Raw genomic sequence first — 15748 nt, forward strand, 5'->3', positions numbered from 1 at the left:
GACTCTGAGAACTGGAGTAATTAAGCTGAAAATCCATCATCAAAGTCATTGGAATACATTAAATTAAATAATAAACTAAATAATAAACTGCTTTTGAACAGTTTTTTACCATTTGTACTGTATTTTTTATTTTAAAAATGAGGCTTTGGTGAGCAGGAGAAGCTTATTTTAAAACATTTAAAAATCTTACTGACCCCAAACTTTTGACCGGTAGTATATGTATACGTTTTGCAAATACTGTAGCTGCCAGAAAATTAAAGCTGTAAGCAGCAATTACCGGCTAGTCGGAAAATGCACATTATATTTATAAAGTCAAATATTTAACTAACTGTTGACAGCAGTAGTTCTTGAGGCAAAATTGTTAAAAATTATGGGATCTAACATTATATTATTTTTTGTGTATGTAAGATACATTATGTGTTATATAAGAGGTAAAACTCAATAGCACCACCCATGGCCTATTGTTTTAATTGCCTCAAAAAGCTCTAGGGAGTAAAAATCATAGCCGTTGGTGGCTTATGGATTTTGCTGGTAAAATATACAAACATTTCTGACTCAGTGAAATCATGGCATAACATCAAATTAGAATTAATCGTTCATTCGGAGAGAAAAAAAAATTGCATTCCAATCTGATGATGTCAAGATCTCAGAGTCATGTGAAAAGCGCAATAGGTGCATTAAAACATTTCAGAAGTATGAAATGACGTTGTCATGCATTTCTATTTAGGCATGCACGCTCCAGCCATGTTTGATTGTCTGAAAAGCGTGAAGGATTACAAAGAGCCAGAGGTTATACTTTCATGAGAAAACTCAAGCGGTGCGTTAAGAAGAAATCCTCCCTCGCTGCTTTCGGGACTCCAAATAAGCCATCCAATACTAAAACAACACGGATGCATTTCCCAGTGCAGCCACAGTCCGACAGCTGCTGGGAACACCTGCTCTGAGTGTAGAGTTCCTCTCTTTAGGGCACACGCACACACATACATACGCGCTGGCATCAAAGCCTTAGCAGACAATAAGAAGTGCTTCATACTCACTAATGGTACCAGCATAGCAAACACGTATGTAAACACGCATACGAATTGACCCCGTTTTAAAGCAAGGGTATTTGGGAAGTGGAACAATATGATGTTCCTTTTTTATATTTATGCAGTGATGCAAAACCCACCCACTCCCACATATGGACGCACACATTTGGAAGCCTCTTCAAATGCATGCACACATTCTCTCACTCCGCTACTTGTCTCCATTGCTGACCATTTGACCTGATATCCATTAGTAAAGCAGTTTCCAGCACACACTTTTAATGTAGAGGCTCTCCTCTGCGGTCCAGCCGATCCTTCAATCGTACGCCAGCGTGGTGAAGCTCCTCTCTCATTGCCTCGATGCCAATCAAACTCAGTAAACAGTATGTAAACTACTTGCATTTATGCCATTTTCAATGAAGGAGATCAGAGATGCAAAGACGTGACTTTGTCCTGCAGATTCCAGACGGCCTGTTGTAAATATCGCTTCTGTAAATGAGCTGAAGCACATCAGGGGGTCCCAGGGGGTGAGAAGTGCACTGCCAGAGGGATATATTGCGTGGAACAATTAGTTACAATCCCAAAAAGCAATATGCTTCAATTGTAGCAGGCTTCGGAGAATCACACATTGCGTGTGTCTGTTTTTTTCCCCCTTTGCAAATAATTATTCCTCCTCTCTTCTGCGTACAAGCACATTAATGTACAATTTCAATCTCCATCTGTACGATTATGAATCAGAACGGCCATCAATCGGCAGATCCAGCCGAGAGATTCGTCCCGTAATAAAACTGTCACCTGTTCCAGGATAAAGACAGATGTTGCCAGTTGGGTGATAACATAATTAAACCGTTCAACGAGGGATTCCATAAAATTATCAAAATTGAAGGAAGCACTAGCGTTTTACCAATAAAGCAATTTGGGGCAATATGCGGTGTCATAACACCAATCTCCTGCTCAGGATTTGCAATAAGTTGAAGGCTCTGGCTTTGTGTAGTGCAATCTGAAAATATTAACAGTTTACAAGCAGATACCTTAAAGCGAAAAGAGAGTGAAAAGCATGCATTTTTTTCTTCATCATTCCTCATCTTCACACGCAGGAATGCCAGATTTCAGAAATTAAGAATTGTTCTCTTTTTCAATTCATTATTTAAAAAAACCATACCCAAAGGAGTTTGGAATTGAAATGACGCCACAGGGAATTTACTAAATACTGCAATCCAGAGAAATACATATGTGTGGTAACACCATATACAGTATCATTTGCATATGTATAAATAAATACAGATGAAAACAATGGTATGAGTACAGGTTTCTAATTTGATAGCTCAAGCCATGAAATTCAAATAATAACCTTTTCTAAGAAATTAGATATGTACAATATGTACAAAATATGCTACAAAAGATGGCTGGTATGGTGGCATAGTGGTTAACACTGTTGCCCCACAGCAGGAAAGTCGTTGGTTTGAGTCATAGCTGGGCCAGTAAGAATTTTTGTGTGGAGTTTGCATGTTCTCCCTGTGTTGGAGTGGGTTTACTCTGGGTGCTCCGGTTTCCCCAAACAGTCCAAAGACATGTGCGATAGGTGAACTGAATAAACTAAATTGGCCGGGGTTTGTGAGTGTGAATGTGTGCATGGGTGTTTCCCAGTAGGTTGCTGCTGGAAGGGCATCCATTGTGTAAAACTGGATAAGTTGGAGGTTAATTCTGCTGTGGCGACCCTGATAAATAGACTAAGCCAAAGAAAAATGAATGAATGGACATATATTAGAGATTTATTTTCCCTTAATATTTAGATTCTTTTGGACCCCTCATTTTTCAGATTTTCAAATAATCATATCTCAATCAAAATGTAGTCCCATCCTAAGTTCATTTTAAAAAGGTTTATTTATTCATTTATTTTAATGCAATCCCAATTTAAAAGAAAATGTCCCATTAAGGCTTTATTTATTACAGGGTGTCTGCGGGGTCTTAAAAATATCTTAAAATGTCTTAAATCCCAAAATCTAAATATTAGGCCTTAAATAGTCTAACATTTACTAAATATTGTGTTGTAGATTTTAAATCTTTTTTAAACAAGTCTTATTTTTTCCTTTCTTTATGTATAGCTACCCAATCTGGCCAAAACCCATACAATCACCAACAATCCATTTCAATAAAATGTTAAACTTTTTTTTTTTTTTTTTAAAGGTCATTTTTAATTTTATTTATCATAATAGTTTAATAATTGTCCTCACAATAGCATTTGTTTAAATGTACTCCATGTATTTCCTGCTGAGGACAGCGACATGGACAGATTGTTGGGCATAGATTTAGTTTATTATAGTTTTAACATTTTTTAAAACATTTATTTTTTTATTATAAAGAAAGTTATGTTGGGAAAAAAAATGTTAAAAAGTAGAGCTTGCTTGTTTTACACAATATGTAAAATATTTTGCTAAGAAAAATCTAAAATATTATATATATATATATATATATATATATATATATATATATATATATATATTTTTTTTTTATTGCAAATAAAAATCGTTTCGAAATGGGCCATTTAAAAATTTCTTAGCCTTTAACCCTTTATGAGTCTAAATTTTATACATAATGGGCTTAAAAATGTCTTAAAAGTCTTAAATTTAACTTGGTGAAACCTGCAGAAACCCTGTATTAGGATGTATAAAAAAAGTACACTTATGGCTGCTTTTGTGGCCTGTGTCACACATGAAAAAGTGTATTTGCCAGTTCTAATTCTATTATATTTAAATTTGGTGTTGCATTACGACTCTGTTTCCTTTGTGCCTCATTTTAGAAACTGAATTTGAAAGGCAAACCCAAATCAGAATTCAGTACAACTGTAGCTCTGGGTGAGCTGGCGTCTGATGTGCGTGCAAATGCATGCTTATACCCGATTTCTGTCACTCTGCTGAGTTTGCTTCCTGATCTGGTGGGCTCCAGGGTTTGCTTCACATTGCATAACACAAGCACCTTGCTTACTCATACTGTCCGTGACCAACAAAGACATCACCTCACCAACTCCTAACCCTGCTCAAAGGTCAGAGGAAGACACAGAAAAAAGGAGATTTAAAAACATTGGTAATCGCTTAGCCTTATCTTAAGATTAGTAACAAAGTGTGATTCTGACAGAACAAACTGAGATGAGTTTACTCTGCCATCAAAGAGCAGCACTAACTCATGCTAGCTTGTCTTGTCAGCCTATCTTGTCTGGATATCTTTCTTTGCTGTGGTTTTGAGATGATGTCTTTGAGTGAGGGCGCTCTCGCATGTGATTAAAAAAAGCCTGCCAGAAGACAGGGCATTAATATTTTACACTTAAGGGCAGTATCAGCTGAGCAGGATTCCTGGCAGCCTGAGTCAACCGCTGCTTGCTTAAACATGCACGAGATTAAATATGCACCTATTTAATCACTCATAACTCATCAGGGATTGTGCCTTATAGAGGCTTGGATGCAAAAAACAGAGATTGAATGTGTGAAAAATAATTCCAATTATTTGGTAATTTCAAATTATGTATGTTTAATACCTTAAATGTTTCTCCCAGAAAGCAATGAGATTATTAGGGATCAAACTGAGGGTTTATCAAAGAAAATATGATTATCACATTCATCTTGGGATGTATGGAATTATACCTGTGCCATAAAACTAACTATTTTTCAGAAAAAGTAAAAATACACCATTATAAAAGATATGAAAAGAAACATAAGAAAATAACATAAGAAAATTCCTATATCACAAAGAAGCACCATTATTTTATTTTACTTTTACATATACCTTTTCATAAAATTTTAATTATGAATGCATTGCAGCAGATTTTGCTTATGCCTTGCTTTCTTCACTACTCTGGCACAAACTTTTTTTGGAGGTGGAATTAACAGGGTTTTATTCTGATTGGCTAGTGATATTTTGTTGGACAGTTATGGAAGTGGAGACGTCAGTGGCACGCAGAACACAAAGCTGAACTGTTAGTATAATAAGAAATACATTTAAATTTTAACAGAAACAATGTTTTTACCTGTAAATCCAAAAAAGTGCTGTTCACACAGGCAAGAATGCTCCGGATTTTTTACGGAAAAGACCATTAACACATCCATTCCAAAATACCGGTAAATTCTGACATCATTAACCAGAAATGAGCTCCAAGCGGCTAGTATTTGCACACATATAATTGTTGATGGTTTTACTTTTAGGTAAAGCTTTAGTATTCATGCAGGTGCTTTGTCCCAGAGACGTCCAAAGGCAAAAGCGTGAACCACAGCTAAATGTTTACACATTTGATGACATTTCAAATTCTGTGGATGGAAAAGTATTGTGAACAACTTTGATGAAAACATATGAAGAAACAATGTTGCACGTCGAGATGTACATAATATGTTTGTGTGCGTCAAGCAACTGAAGCAGAGCTTGAAGATAACAACTAGCAGCTAAATGTGTCTGGAAAAATATTCAAAGGCTTTCATTTTCATTAACAGCGCGGATGTGAATGCGTCTCAATGTACTGCTTGGTTGGACTAGATGTCTCACGTCAGCATGTTCTAAGTGTGAACGTGCTCGTTCCGGCAATTTTCCTTCTGCGGTCACACAGAGCAACATTCCAGAAAATTACCGGTAATGTTACAACTTCTCTTTCCGGAAAATTGCTGGAACGATTTCACCGGTATTTTCAAAAAGGACCTGTTCACATATGATCCCTTTCTGGAAAATTGCTGCTACACACATACCCTAAAGCTGGATTTATACTTTTGCTGACTGCCCGTGCACCTCACAAAATGGACGAGGCTTTTATACTTGCCATTGTGATTGTCGCCATTGTGATATTTTTAAAACGACAGGGTGCGGGCAAAAGAAACTGACAGTAAAGTCAGACCAAAACAGAGAAGTAGAACGTTTCCGGAACTACGTCTTATTAATATTATTGAAGATTTTTAAACAAATTATTTTCATTATTCTTATAAAGTATTTTAATCATTATGAGGATTTTTATAACCATTCTAGATTTTTTAAATCATGTATCACTTGCTTTTGTTCATATCTCAAACAGTTTTACCTATTAAAATATTTTAAAATATTAATGACAAGAGAACATGGGCTGCTCTACAAATATACTTTTTTATTATGCAAGAATAAAAGCAAAAATACTTACTAAAAAATACAGATGTTTTATAGAATTAGCTCACTCCACAATTCACACATTGTTGTCTGGCTAGTTTCTGTCCTCTTCTTATGCAAAAAAGGTCCAAATTCCTGACCATTATCAACAATAAAGCCCAGAAAAACAGGGCATCAGTATATCGTAAACTAATAGGTTCAAATATTCCTTTACAGTTATCAAAGAAATAATTTGTTCCTTTATTATAGTTTTGTAACAAGTAAATTGTTTTAAATTCAAAATTGTAACACATACATCAGTGTAAAACCTATGACTGGTGGAAAAACATATTTCTGTAATTGTGTACCTTGGTCTCCACTCTTGCCATGGCCTCTCTTTTTTGGCTTTAACAAAACTTATCCCTCAAGTTTTTCCAAACGTTTGATAAAAAACTTTCTTCTTTTCCAACTACTGTTGCAATTTCTAGCCAAGAATTATTGATCTGGTTATCTTTATGATCACTGATCATAAAGATGTCTGTACTGTCGTACCTGTTTCAGACTAAATCTCCTCAAAACGATTCACATTAAAATCAAATCAAACGCAGCGCAGCGTGAACTGTTCGCTCGAAAAAACAATAATGCGATCCGCGGGACAAAATCATGTCGCGTGCACTCAAAGTGAACCTCTGCAAATACAATGATGACGTCACATTTGCCGGGTGCCCTCAATCGAACTAGTGGACGCGTCAAGTATAAACCAGGCTTTAGACAGGCTTTGTAAGTACTTTTACATTAGACATAACAAAATTGTGCAAGATACGGTGCAAAGGAGGTATTTAATCAGGACAGGTATTTGATCAGGACATCCCTTTATTTGTCTCCTACTAGAAACACAAAAGAAGTTAAACTAAATGCAAATGTGTCTCGTCTTGGCTAAATTTTCAATGCTGAGCATCTTCATCACTGTCAATCAAACCATTGCGAAACTCCGGCAGCCCATAAACAGGATGTACTGTAAATACATCTTGCAGATTTATTATTGTTGTCAAAAAGATCCCCTTTGAATCAATGTTATATACTGTCTGTTCCAAATAGACAAAATAATTCCAATTGGTGTATTAGAATAATGCCAAATATAACACATATTGCAATATGAAGTTTAAAATGACCACTGAATTCTCCACTGTACAAATGATCGTATTTAAACTTTCTGCTCAAATTCAGATGGATCATCCTGGAAACTGAGCTTGGATCACGAACAACAACATTATTTTTGTTGTATAGTTATTTCTGTCTGCTGCACACAGGTCGGCTTCCTGTTGCAGAAGCAGCAAAAAACTAAAAAAAAAAAAGTTAAAAACATCACAAAAAAAAAGTTTTGCTCTTGCATAAGAACAGGCTGCCTTTTTATTTTCTTTAAATCTTTATCTCTATCTCTCATCTTCACTTCCTCATCAAAAGATGTTGCTCAAAACCACAACTTCTCGTTCTGCCTCGCTGAGTGCAAGACAAGGCTCTTTGAAAGAGGCCCGAATAATCAGCACAGGGATGACAGCGGTCTTGTACCGAGAGTACCGTATATTCTGGGAGATCAGATAAAGGTCAGTTTGGGCCACAATTGTGTCATATTTGCTGGGAGCACATGAGAGATGCGATTGATCAGATGGGCTGTATTGGTTGTGTGGCCATGGAAGGATGTTTGTATTGTGAATGGGGAAATTCCTGTGGGTGCACTCACTGCTGCAGTAAGCGATGGCTGACATGCAAAAAAAAAAAAAAAAAACTAAACAACAACGTAAACACAACTCGTACATTAACACAACTCATATGTAAACGTGTACGTGTGACACAGTACAAAAACACAAGTAAACCAATCATAATATAATATAATATAATATAATATAATATAATATAATATAATATAATATAATATAATATAATATAATATAATATAATATAATATTTTCTCAGAGATGGGTTGCGGCTGGAAGGGCATCTGCTGCGTAAAAACTTGCTGGATAAGTTGGCGGTTCATTTCGTTGTGGCGGCCCCGGATTAATAAAGGGACTAAGCTGACAAGAAAATTAATGAATGGATGAATAAAGTAATATATGAGCAATATCACATGAGTAGCAGTGCGATATGGCTTTATATCGGCATTGGTGGGAGGCACATGTTGTCTTAGTGTGCCACCAGTGACGATATACAGCCATATTGCACCGCTACTAATGTGATATTGCTTTCATTCAACAGAAAATCTAGCGTCTAAAAACCCTTATGAGGAACTACTTTCTTTTACCATTCATTCACATCTGGAGCGGGCGTCAGAACAGCAGAAACCGTTGCTACTTCACCAACGTGACTTTAGAGCTAGTTAGTATTTGAATGATTTTCTATAGTTTAGTAAAGTTAGTATTTGAATAAGTCTCTCGCATAATCTTTTAGTGATGATAAAACAGGTGATTTTGCTGACATTTTAAGATTATAAGGCTGAACAGCATGAAATGCCATCAGTCTACAGAGATTCCCCAGTATTTCTCTGTTGCAAATGGGAGACCACAAAAATTAACCGCACAAACACCAAAGCAGTGCAATCCCTACCAGATTATTGTTGTGATTATGAGTAGTAATAATTCTTAACACATGCAGGAATTCCTTCTTTCTTTCTTTTTACTGAACTAGTCTGCAGTAACGAAAACAGGAGAATCATTAGAAGCAAACAAATGGTCAACCAAAAAGTAATAATAATATAATATAATATAATATAATATAATATAATATAATATAATATAATATAATACAATATAATATAATATAATATAATATAATATAATATAATATAATATAATATAATATTTTTTTTTAACTGTCAAGCAAATAAAAAACAATATCTAGTCCAAACCATAAACCATATTATAACCATTTCAACAAACCATAATTATTAAAAATAAATGATAATAATAACATCAATATAATACAATTCATTTTGCAATTGATAAGCATAATAAAACAAACCAGTACTGCATTAGAAGGGGGAACATTTGTATAAAAATAATGATCGTTTTATTAAATATCTGATTGTAATAACTCACTGTTAAATGAAATATCAAATTGGCATCATGTAAATTATTTAGCCATGAATAAACGTAAAAAATATGTGTCTATATACACACAAGACGGATTTCTGTAGATTCCAAATACTAATAATTGTATTAAAATTGCAATAGAAAATATGCTTCACAAGCACTACCTTGCGCAATACTTTTCCTTCTCTGCTTTTTCCTGGAATTGCATCCCAACTACATCATGCGGACATCCACAGACATGTTTCTTCCCTGATCATGTCGACCACAGACCACAGAGAGATGAATTGCTCATTGGAGATGGCTCTTGTGCCATAATGGAAAGCTTTTGCATAAATGCTGACAGGGGTGGTCTGTCCCTTTAATTTCAGTGAATTATATGCATAAACCATTTAAAGAGTGGACCTAAATTCTTTAGTATGAGGATAAAAGGCGTTTGAGGTGGCTTTATTTGAATGGAAAGCCTCTATTCTATCTAGAGAAGTCCCATTTAGGGACACGTCTCTTTTATATAAGGTAATAGCACTGGGGATTTGACTTCCTAATGGAGATGTTTAAATGAAGCTTATGGTCTACTTCCCCCCAAATCTGACTAGTTCGAGAAGATAAATTCCCCTGTCAAGGTCGAGATGATCAAACAGATTACAATTATTTTATCCCTCGTCTTTATTAATGAGCACTGTCTTTCACAGTTATGTCGACTAATCAGGATAGATGATATGTCAACCTCAAGGTTTGTTGTTTTCATGTATTTAAGGAGTTGTGGGGGTTCATAATTTGAGAGATAATAAAACCGTACAGCTTGTCAGTAGAGAAACTAGGCTTAAAAAGGTCACGTTGTATGTGTGAATAAAACGAGCAAAGAGAGTGATATGTTGCATTTAAATATCTGCATTTATCACACAGCTGAATCCTTGTTCCCAAAGAAAACAACAAACAAAGGAGTTTGTTTTAATGATTAAAACTAATGAAGACGGCATTTATAAGCTTTGATGTGTTTACTACAATATTAGTTCTGTGCTGAGCTGCTCTTAAAGGGACAGCACACCTTAACCACCCCTAGAGTCCCCATTAAATTATTTTTTAAACTTTTATTATGAATAAGCCTAAAGTTACTGTATATGTGTTGTCAAAACTATCAATATATCAACTAATATCGATACTGAAATATTTAAAAGGATACAATCCTGCTTTTTTTTAAATCATACTTTAGAATAATGATAAAAGTACAACTTTGTTATAGTGATATTACACTTATGCATGTTGTCCTTTTTTGCTAAATCTCCAAAGTTAATATAGGTAATCTTCATCAGTAATAATATGAAGATGATTTAATATTTAGTTTCAATCCTAAAATAATACAAGATTTAATTTTTTTCTAGTAATCCATTGCCTTTTGGACTTAAGGACTGCTGACATTCCTGGTGTAAACTGAAATTTTATTTGAAAATGCAAAAACATTTCATGGTTTAGTTAATTTACTTTTACTTTTTACGTCATCATGTAGTCTTAATGCTGTGTCATTTATTCCTTGTAGTATCGATAATGTTATCAATTATTAAAATATTTTAATATATTGTATCGCAGTTGGAAATTTCAGCATCATGACAACACTGGTATGTATTATCAATTGTGTTCCAACATAATGAAAAAAAAACATTTAGACGATATAGGCATTAACTTTCGTCAATAAAAGCAGTGACTTAGATGACATCACTCAGCACTTCAGCTTCTCGTTAGATTTGATGTCCAATCAAATGCAGTCTAGATTCTGAAGTGCCAGTTCATTCCCTTGATAAATAAATGACTAAGCTGACGGAAAAGGAATGCATGAATGAATGAATGAATGAATGCATGAATGAATGAATGAATGAATGAATGAATGAATGAATGAATGAATGAATTAATTAATAATTAATTAATGAATATAGTAAATGGCACAAAGTGCTCTGTACAGGTGATAAACTATTCAAACAGTGTAAAAATGCTTTCCACTGGGGTTATTGACAGAATATAACGAAGCAATATTGTTTATTTCCATTTAGTCTTAGTGATTAAACAGAAGTAAGGTTATATAAAAAACACACACAGATTTTGATCATTTTCATGCTTTAGTGCTTTTTGTGCACTAAAGGAAGTTGAAAGTGTAAAAACATAATAGATTCACCATTTAAGCTTGTGAAAACAGCAGATCCCTATCTTCCTGAACAGCTTCTATCTTCCTGAGAAATGCAGTAAATATAGTTGCTCCCCAACACAGCTGGTATCTAACAAGCAGCTTGAAAAAAAAGCAAATCTTGGTTCCTTCACTCATCACAGTCGCAATAAAACGATGAAGTAATGTGGTAACAGTGTCAAGTGCACATCCCTGACTTGGCCAAGCGCTCTGGCATTTAGCTACTCTCTATCTCCTCTCCCTTCTTTCTTCTCTCTCCATTTCCTTGCATTCGTCAGAGTCGTAACCCCTGTTGTCTCAGCCGAGTGAATCAGAGTGAGCCCCTGGCACAGAATGAAGGCAAAGTCAACAAGAATTAAGTTTCAGTGCAACTGTTTACTCAACTGTGGCCTGCAGTTATTGAAATCTTATCCACGGTTTTGTGTGACGACTGCGGTAATGAATTCAGTATGCCTGTGATTTTCGAACTGACAACATCACGCTAAGTCCGAGAAGCGCACAACAGACTGAAGCAATTCAGAGGACAGGAAAAAGCCAAAGCCAGAGCCAATCGCAGATGCTTCGTGTTATTGATTGATGGCGATATACTCAAGTTACAGATTGATCTCAAGCTAAAATCAAGATGTCAAATGGGTTTTATCCCTTTACGTTATCATTCTAATACACAACCAACATCTCACCAAATTAGACACAATGCAAAATCAATATGCCTTGTACGAAATGAAAGAAAAACAAATCAGTGTTGGGTCATTCTTCTTCTTTTTTTTTTTTTTTTTTTTAGATCGGACCTGTCCTGTTTGTTGTTAAAACCCATGTATTGTGCTTTTCAGTTCCAAGACAGCCGTGTTACTCCAATAGACAGCTTCTTCAGAAGCTCCCCATCCCCACCAAACAGCCCTTGACAACATCTCCCATCATGCCGTGGGGTGCAGATAACACACGACTGGCTGATCTTTTCAGTGCTGGCTCGCTCCACACGCTGTCGTGTAGCAAACACAACACTCAGACAGACAGAAAGAGCTCGTCTGTTTATTCCCAGATGTTTTTGGCCACTCTTGGTATATAATAAAAGCGGCAGCAACACTCTACGCTTCGATGCTTTGAAGCGAAGCTCTCTGAAATCTCCACCCGAGTGTTAGGGGTGTTTACAATGCGACAGGTGAAATATGTGGCGTCCGAATGCACTGCCTGTCCGTGCATTCCATTGCACCTATGCATTTGTCCATTGCAACATGCGTGATAAATATTTCACCTGAATGCAGATGCAGAGTTGCCGAGATAAACACATTGGCAACCAAAAACACAATCACAGAAAGAGCACTTAGTGCGTTTAAAAATTCAAACCTCTCTCAATATACATAAATAATCATAATAATGTGTTTATGTACTCTGGTCGGAGGGGGTGTGACCATTAAATATTTACGAGCACTTAAAGAGGGAGAGAAGGATGCTGTTGACATGGGTTAATAACAGACAGGTGCAAGAATGAAAGAACGGAAGAGAGGTAGAAACGTAGGTAGGAATGAACAAACGAATAAAGGACAGAGAACAAATGAATTAAAGAAAAAGAAAATGGAGGACCGGAAGGAAAATGTCATAAATGATCAAATTGTAAAAATAGAAAAGAAAAAAAGAAAGGAAAAAAGAAAGAAAGAAAGAAAAAAGAAAGAAAGAAAGAAAGAAAGAAAGAAAGAAAGAAAGAAAGAAAGAAAGAAAGAAAGAAAGAAAGAAAGAAAGAAAGAAAGAAAGAAAAAAAAGGAGGAAAAGGAGGTGCTTTAGATTTAAGTAACTATAACTTTGACCTTTCATTCAGTTTGTGGTCTCATTTTATTTGTAACAATGTAAGCTATGACATCATCTTGCATTTTTCTAGAAAAATGCAGTTTAACCATAAGTAACATAGTAAACAATGTAAACATTTAGTCTAGATAAAATGGTGAGATAAACATAAATAACCATTTATAATTCAACACTATTGTGTTGGTGGACTAAAAGTGTTTGATGGGATGTTGTTCTGAGAACTCTTACCTTTCAAAATAAACCCTGATGTCGAGCATTGAATGTGTTTGTGTGTCTTGTTGTTACGATGATATGTACTCCATATCTAACAAGCGTTTTGCACACAACTTGCACAAATTTAGCACATACATTCTTTATAAGCTTCCCATTGAAAAACAACTAGCTGCGATGGCTGCTTGAGGGTTGTAGCTTTAGACTGATGTATAGTTTTTCAATATTACTTGTGTTCCTTTTGATGTAATCTAGTCGTTAACAATAAAATGTGCAAAGACAGCACCCCAGTAAAATAAAAGAATAAAAATAGAAAAAGAAAGAGACAATTGACACATTAAGATTGTAAGCATGGTGATGAACAAAAGAAAAGAAATAAAATAGCAAGAGAGGATTAAAGGAAAAGAAAGAAAATAGGAATTAAGACTGAATTGAAGGAAGCAATCATTGGAAGTAGCAGAAAGTCAAACCTGGTGCTGCTGGAAGTTGATGATGTCAGACGCTGTGATGTCAGAGGAAGGAGTGGTGCTCTTGGACCGAACTTCTCGGTGTCCCTCCACACTGGGCGGAGCGCCGTTCTGATGGGCCGTTCCGTTTGCCGCCTCTGTCCCCGACTCTTGCATCATGACTTAAAAACCTGCAGCACAGAAACACAAACAAGCAAACAAATATTCTTAAATCAATTTCTCACACAAACAGTACAGTTCACTTTTCCCTTCTTTCTCTGTCGGTGCAGTCAACTGCTTTGTTTTTTAAGCATGACTGTGGTTCAATAATAATAGAAGCAACATACAACAAAGCATATGACACTTTCATATAGTATCTTTCATCACATCACAAGATGCAAAGGTGCATTCTCAAAGGGAACAACAACCAAGAAACAACATGTGAAAAAAGGACAACCTAGTAACTTTGATTTAGTTAGCTTTCTTTAGCAAGTATTGAGATTTCACTCCCTAAGAGACATTGGAAGCTGAACTTATTATTCATTAATGCCCATTAATCTGCATATCTCCGCCCACCGTCCATTATTTCTTATTACTCACAATAGCAACTATTTAAATGTGCCATGTCCGTGCCAGAACCAAACTTTACAAATGTTCAGTTGTTGGTTGTATCAACAAACCTAGCCCACAGACTCCTGATATCCAAGAAACTCAGATCATTGTGGCTGAATTGCATCTTGAAAAAAATATGATGAGGTATGTTAGTAAAGTGTTATACTGTATATTCACACCAAATCTTGACCTAAAACTTAGCAGACACACTTTAGGTACAACAATTAAGAATTAGTAATATAAAGATGTCCCCCATAAAAGAAACCAGGATTTCCTATTTCTCTTGCATCTTTCCACTGAGCCTGAAAGACTAAAGCAACAGCAAAAAGCGAATGAGATGAGAACCCAACCTCGGTCACGTCTCAGCAGAGAGGCCCAAGAAAACACACTCGCTCACAAACAAAACTTGTTCAAGTGAAATGGATATATTTACTTGCATTGCTCCCAGAAGAACCACAAGCCGATGGATTTTTAATGGGAAACAGGGCAGGGGAGTTGTTCGGATTACAAATCTCCAGAATCAAAACTTCTCAGCAAACGTTCGCATCCTGGGTGTTGAGTTAATGCCACGGTCCTAGATCCCGCACGCAAATAAACAAAGCTGAAAATATTCCGATGTACTTCCAAAGTACTTTCCAATAATACATTAGACTTTAATGACGCCTGTTCTGACACACAAGGCTTTTTGTTCTTCCAAACGCTTCCAGGCTAACAGTCCAGCCACGCAATCCCAAAAGTCTACTTCTCTCCTTCAACATACCGATCCATGTCGTCCAGAGACAGACACTTAAGATTTATATCTTTTACATTCATTGAGGCCCTTGTTGGCGAGGAGTGCCTTGTAGCCCTGTTTCAGACCATCTTAATGAAGCTGACCAAGTCAGGCAGAAGTAAATTAACTTGGCTTATTAATTATTGATATGAGGCAGAATGAATGCCCTTAAAGCAGTGGGTGCTAATCACACAGGCAGGTGAAAATTGAAAAGAATTCAGATTTATAATGCTGGCCCTCTCAGACAGTAATAAGGCAGATGATAATTGCTTAGCCAGGTTTGTAGGGAGAGGCGATTACACGAACACATTGGGCACTGACCCATCCCATCTGGACCAATAAAAAGCTACGCATCTTCCTTTGTCTGTTTTTGAGAAAGTTGATGTACTGTAAACAAACTAGAACAAATTGTACCTCAATAACACTAGAAACCTTTTCTCAGAGCTTAACGTTAACCAAAAAGATTCCAATGACAATTTTTTTAGGCCCTCTGTCATTTTTGGGTCATTTCCCCATTGTCATTTTAA

The 15748-nt window shown here is 35.9% G+C and overlaps 1 protein-coding gene across 47 annotated transcripts in view; it reads right to left on the reverse strand.

The window, feature by feature from the left end:
- foxp1b (forkhead box P1b) overlaps positions 1-15748 on the reverse strand; it is a 291166-nt gene that overhangs the window by 142009 nt on the left and 133409 nt on the right. For all 47 annotated transcript variants that reach the window (XR_012407405.1, XR_012407404.1, XM_073953183.1 and 44 more), the window contains 1 exon segment: positions 13862-14028. Coding sequence is in view for 45 of the 47 variants with exons in the window: in XM_073953183.1 (XP_073809284.1) it covers positions 13862-14017 (156 nt within the window). In the remaining 2 variants the exon portion in view is untranslated.

Source organism: Danio rerio, chromosome 6 (genome assembly GCF_049306965.1).
Source record: "Danio rerio strain Tuebingen ecotype United States chromosome 6, GRCz12tu, whole genome shotgun sequence".
Lineage (NCBI taxonomy): Eukaryota > Metazoa > Chordata > Actinopteri > Cypriniformes > Danionidae > Danio > Danio rerio.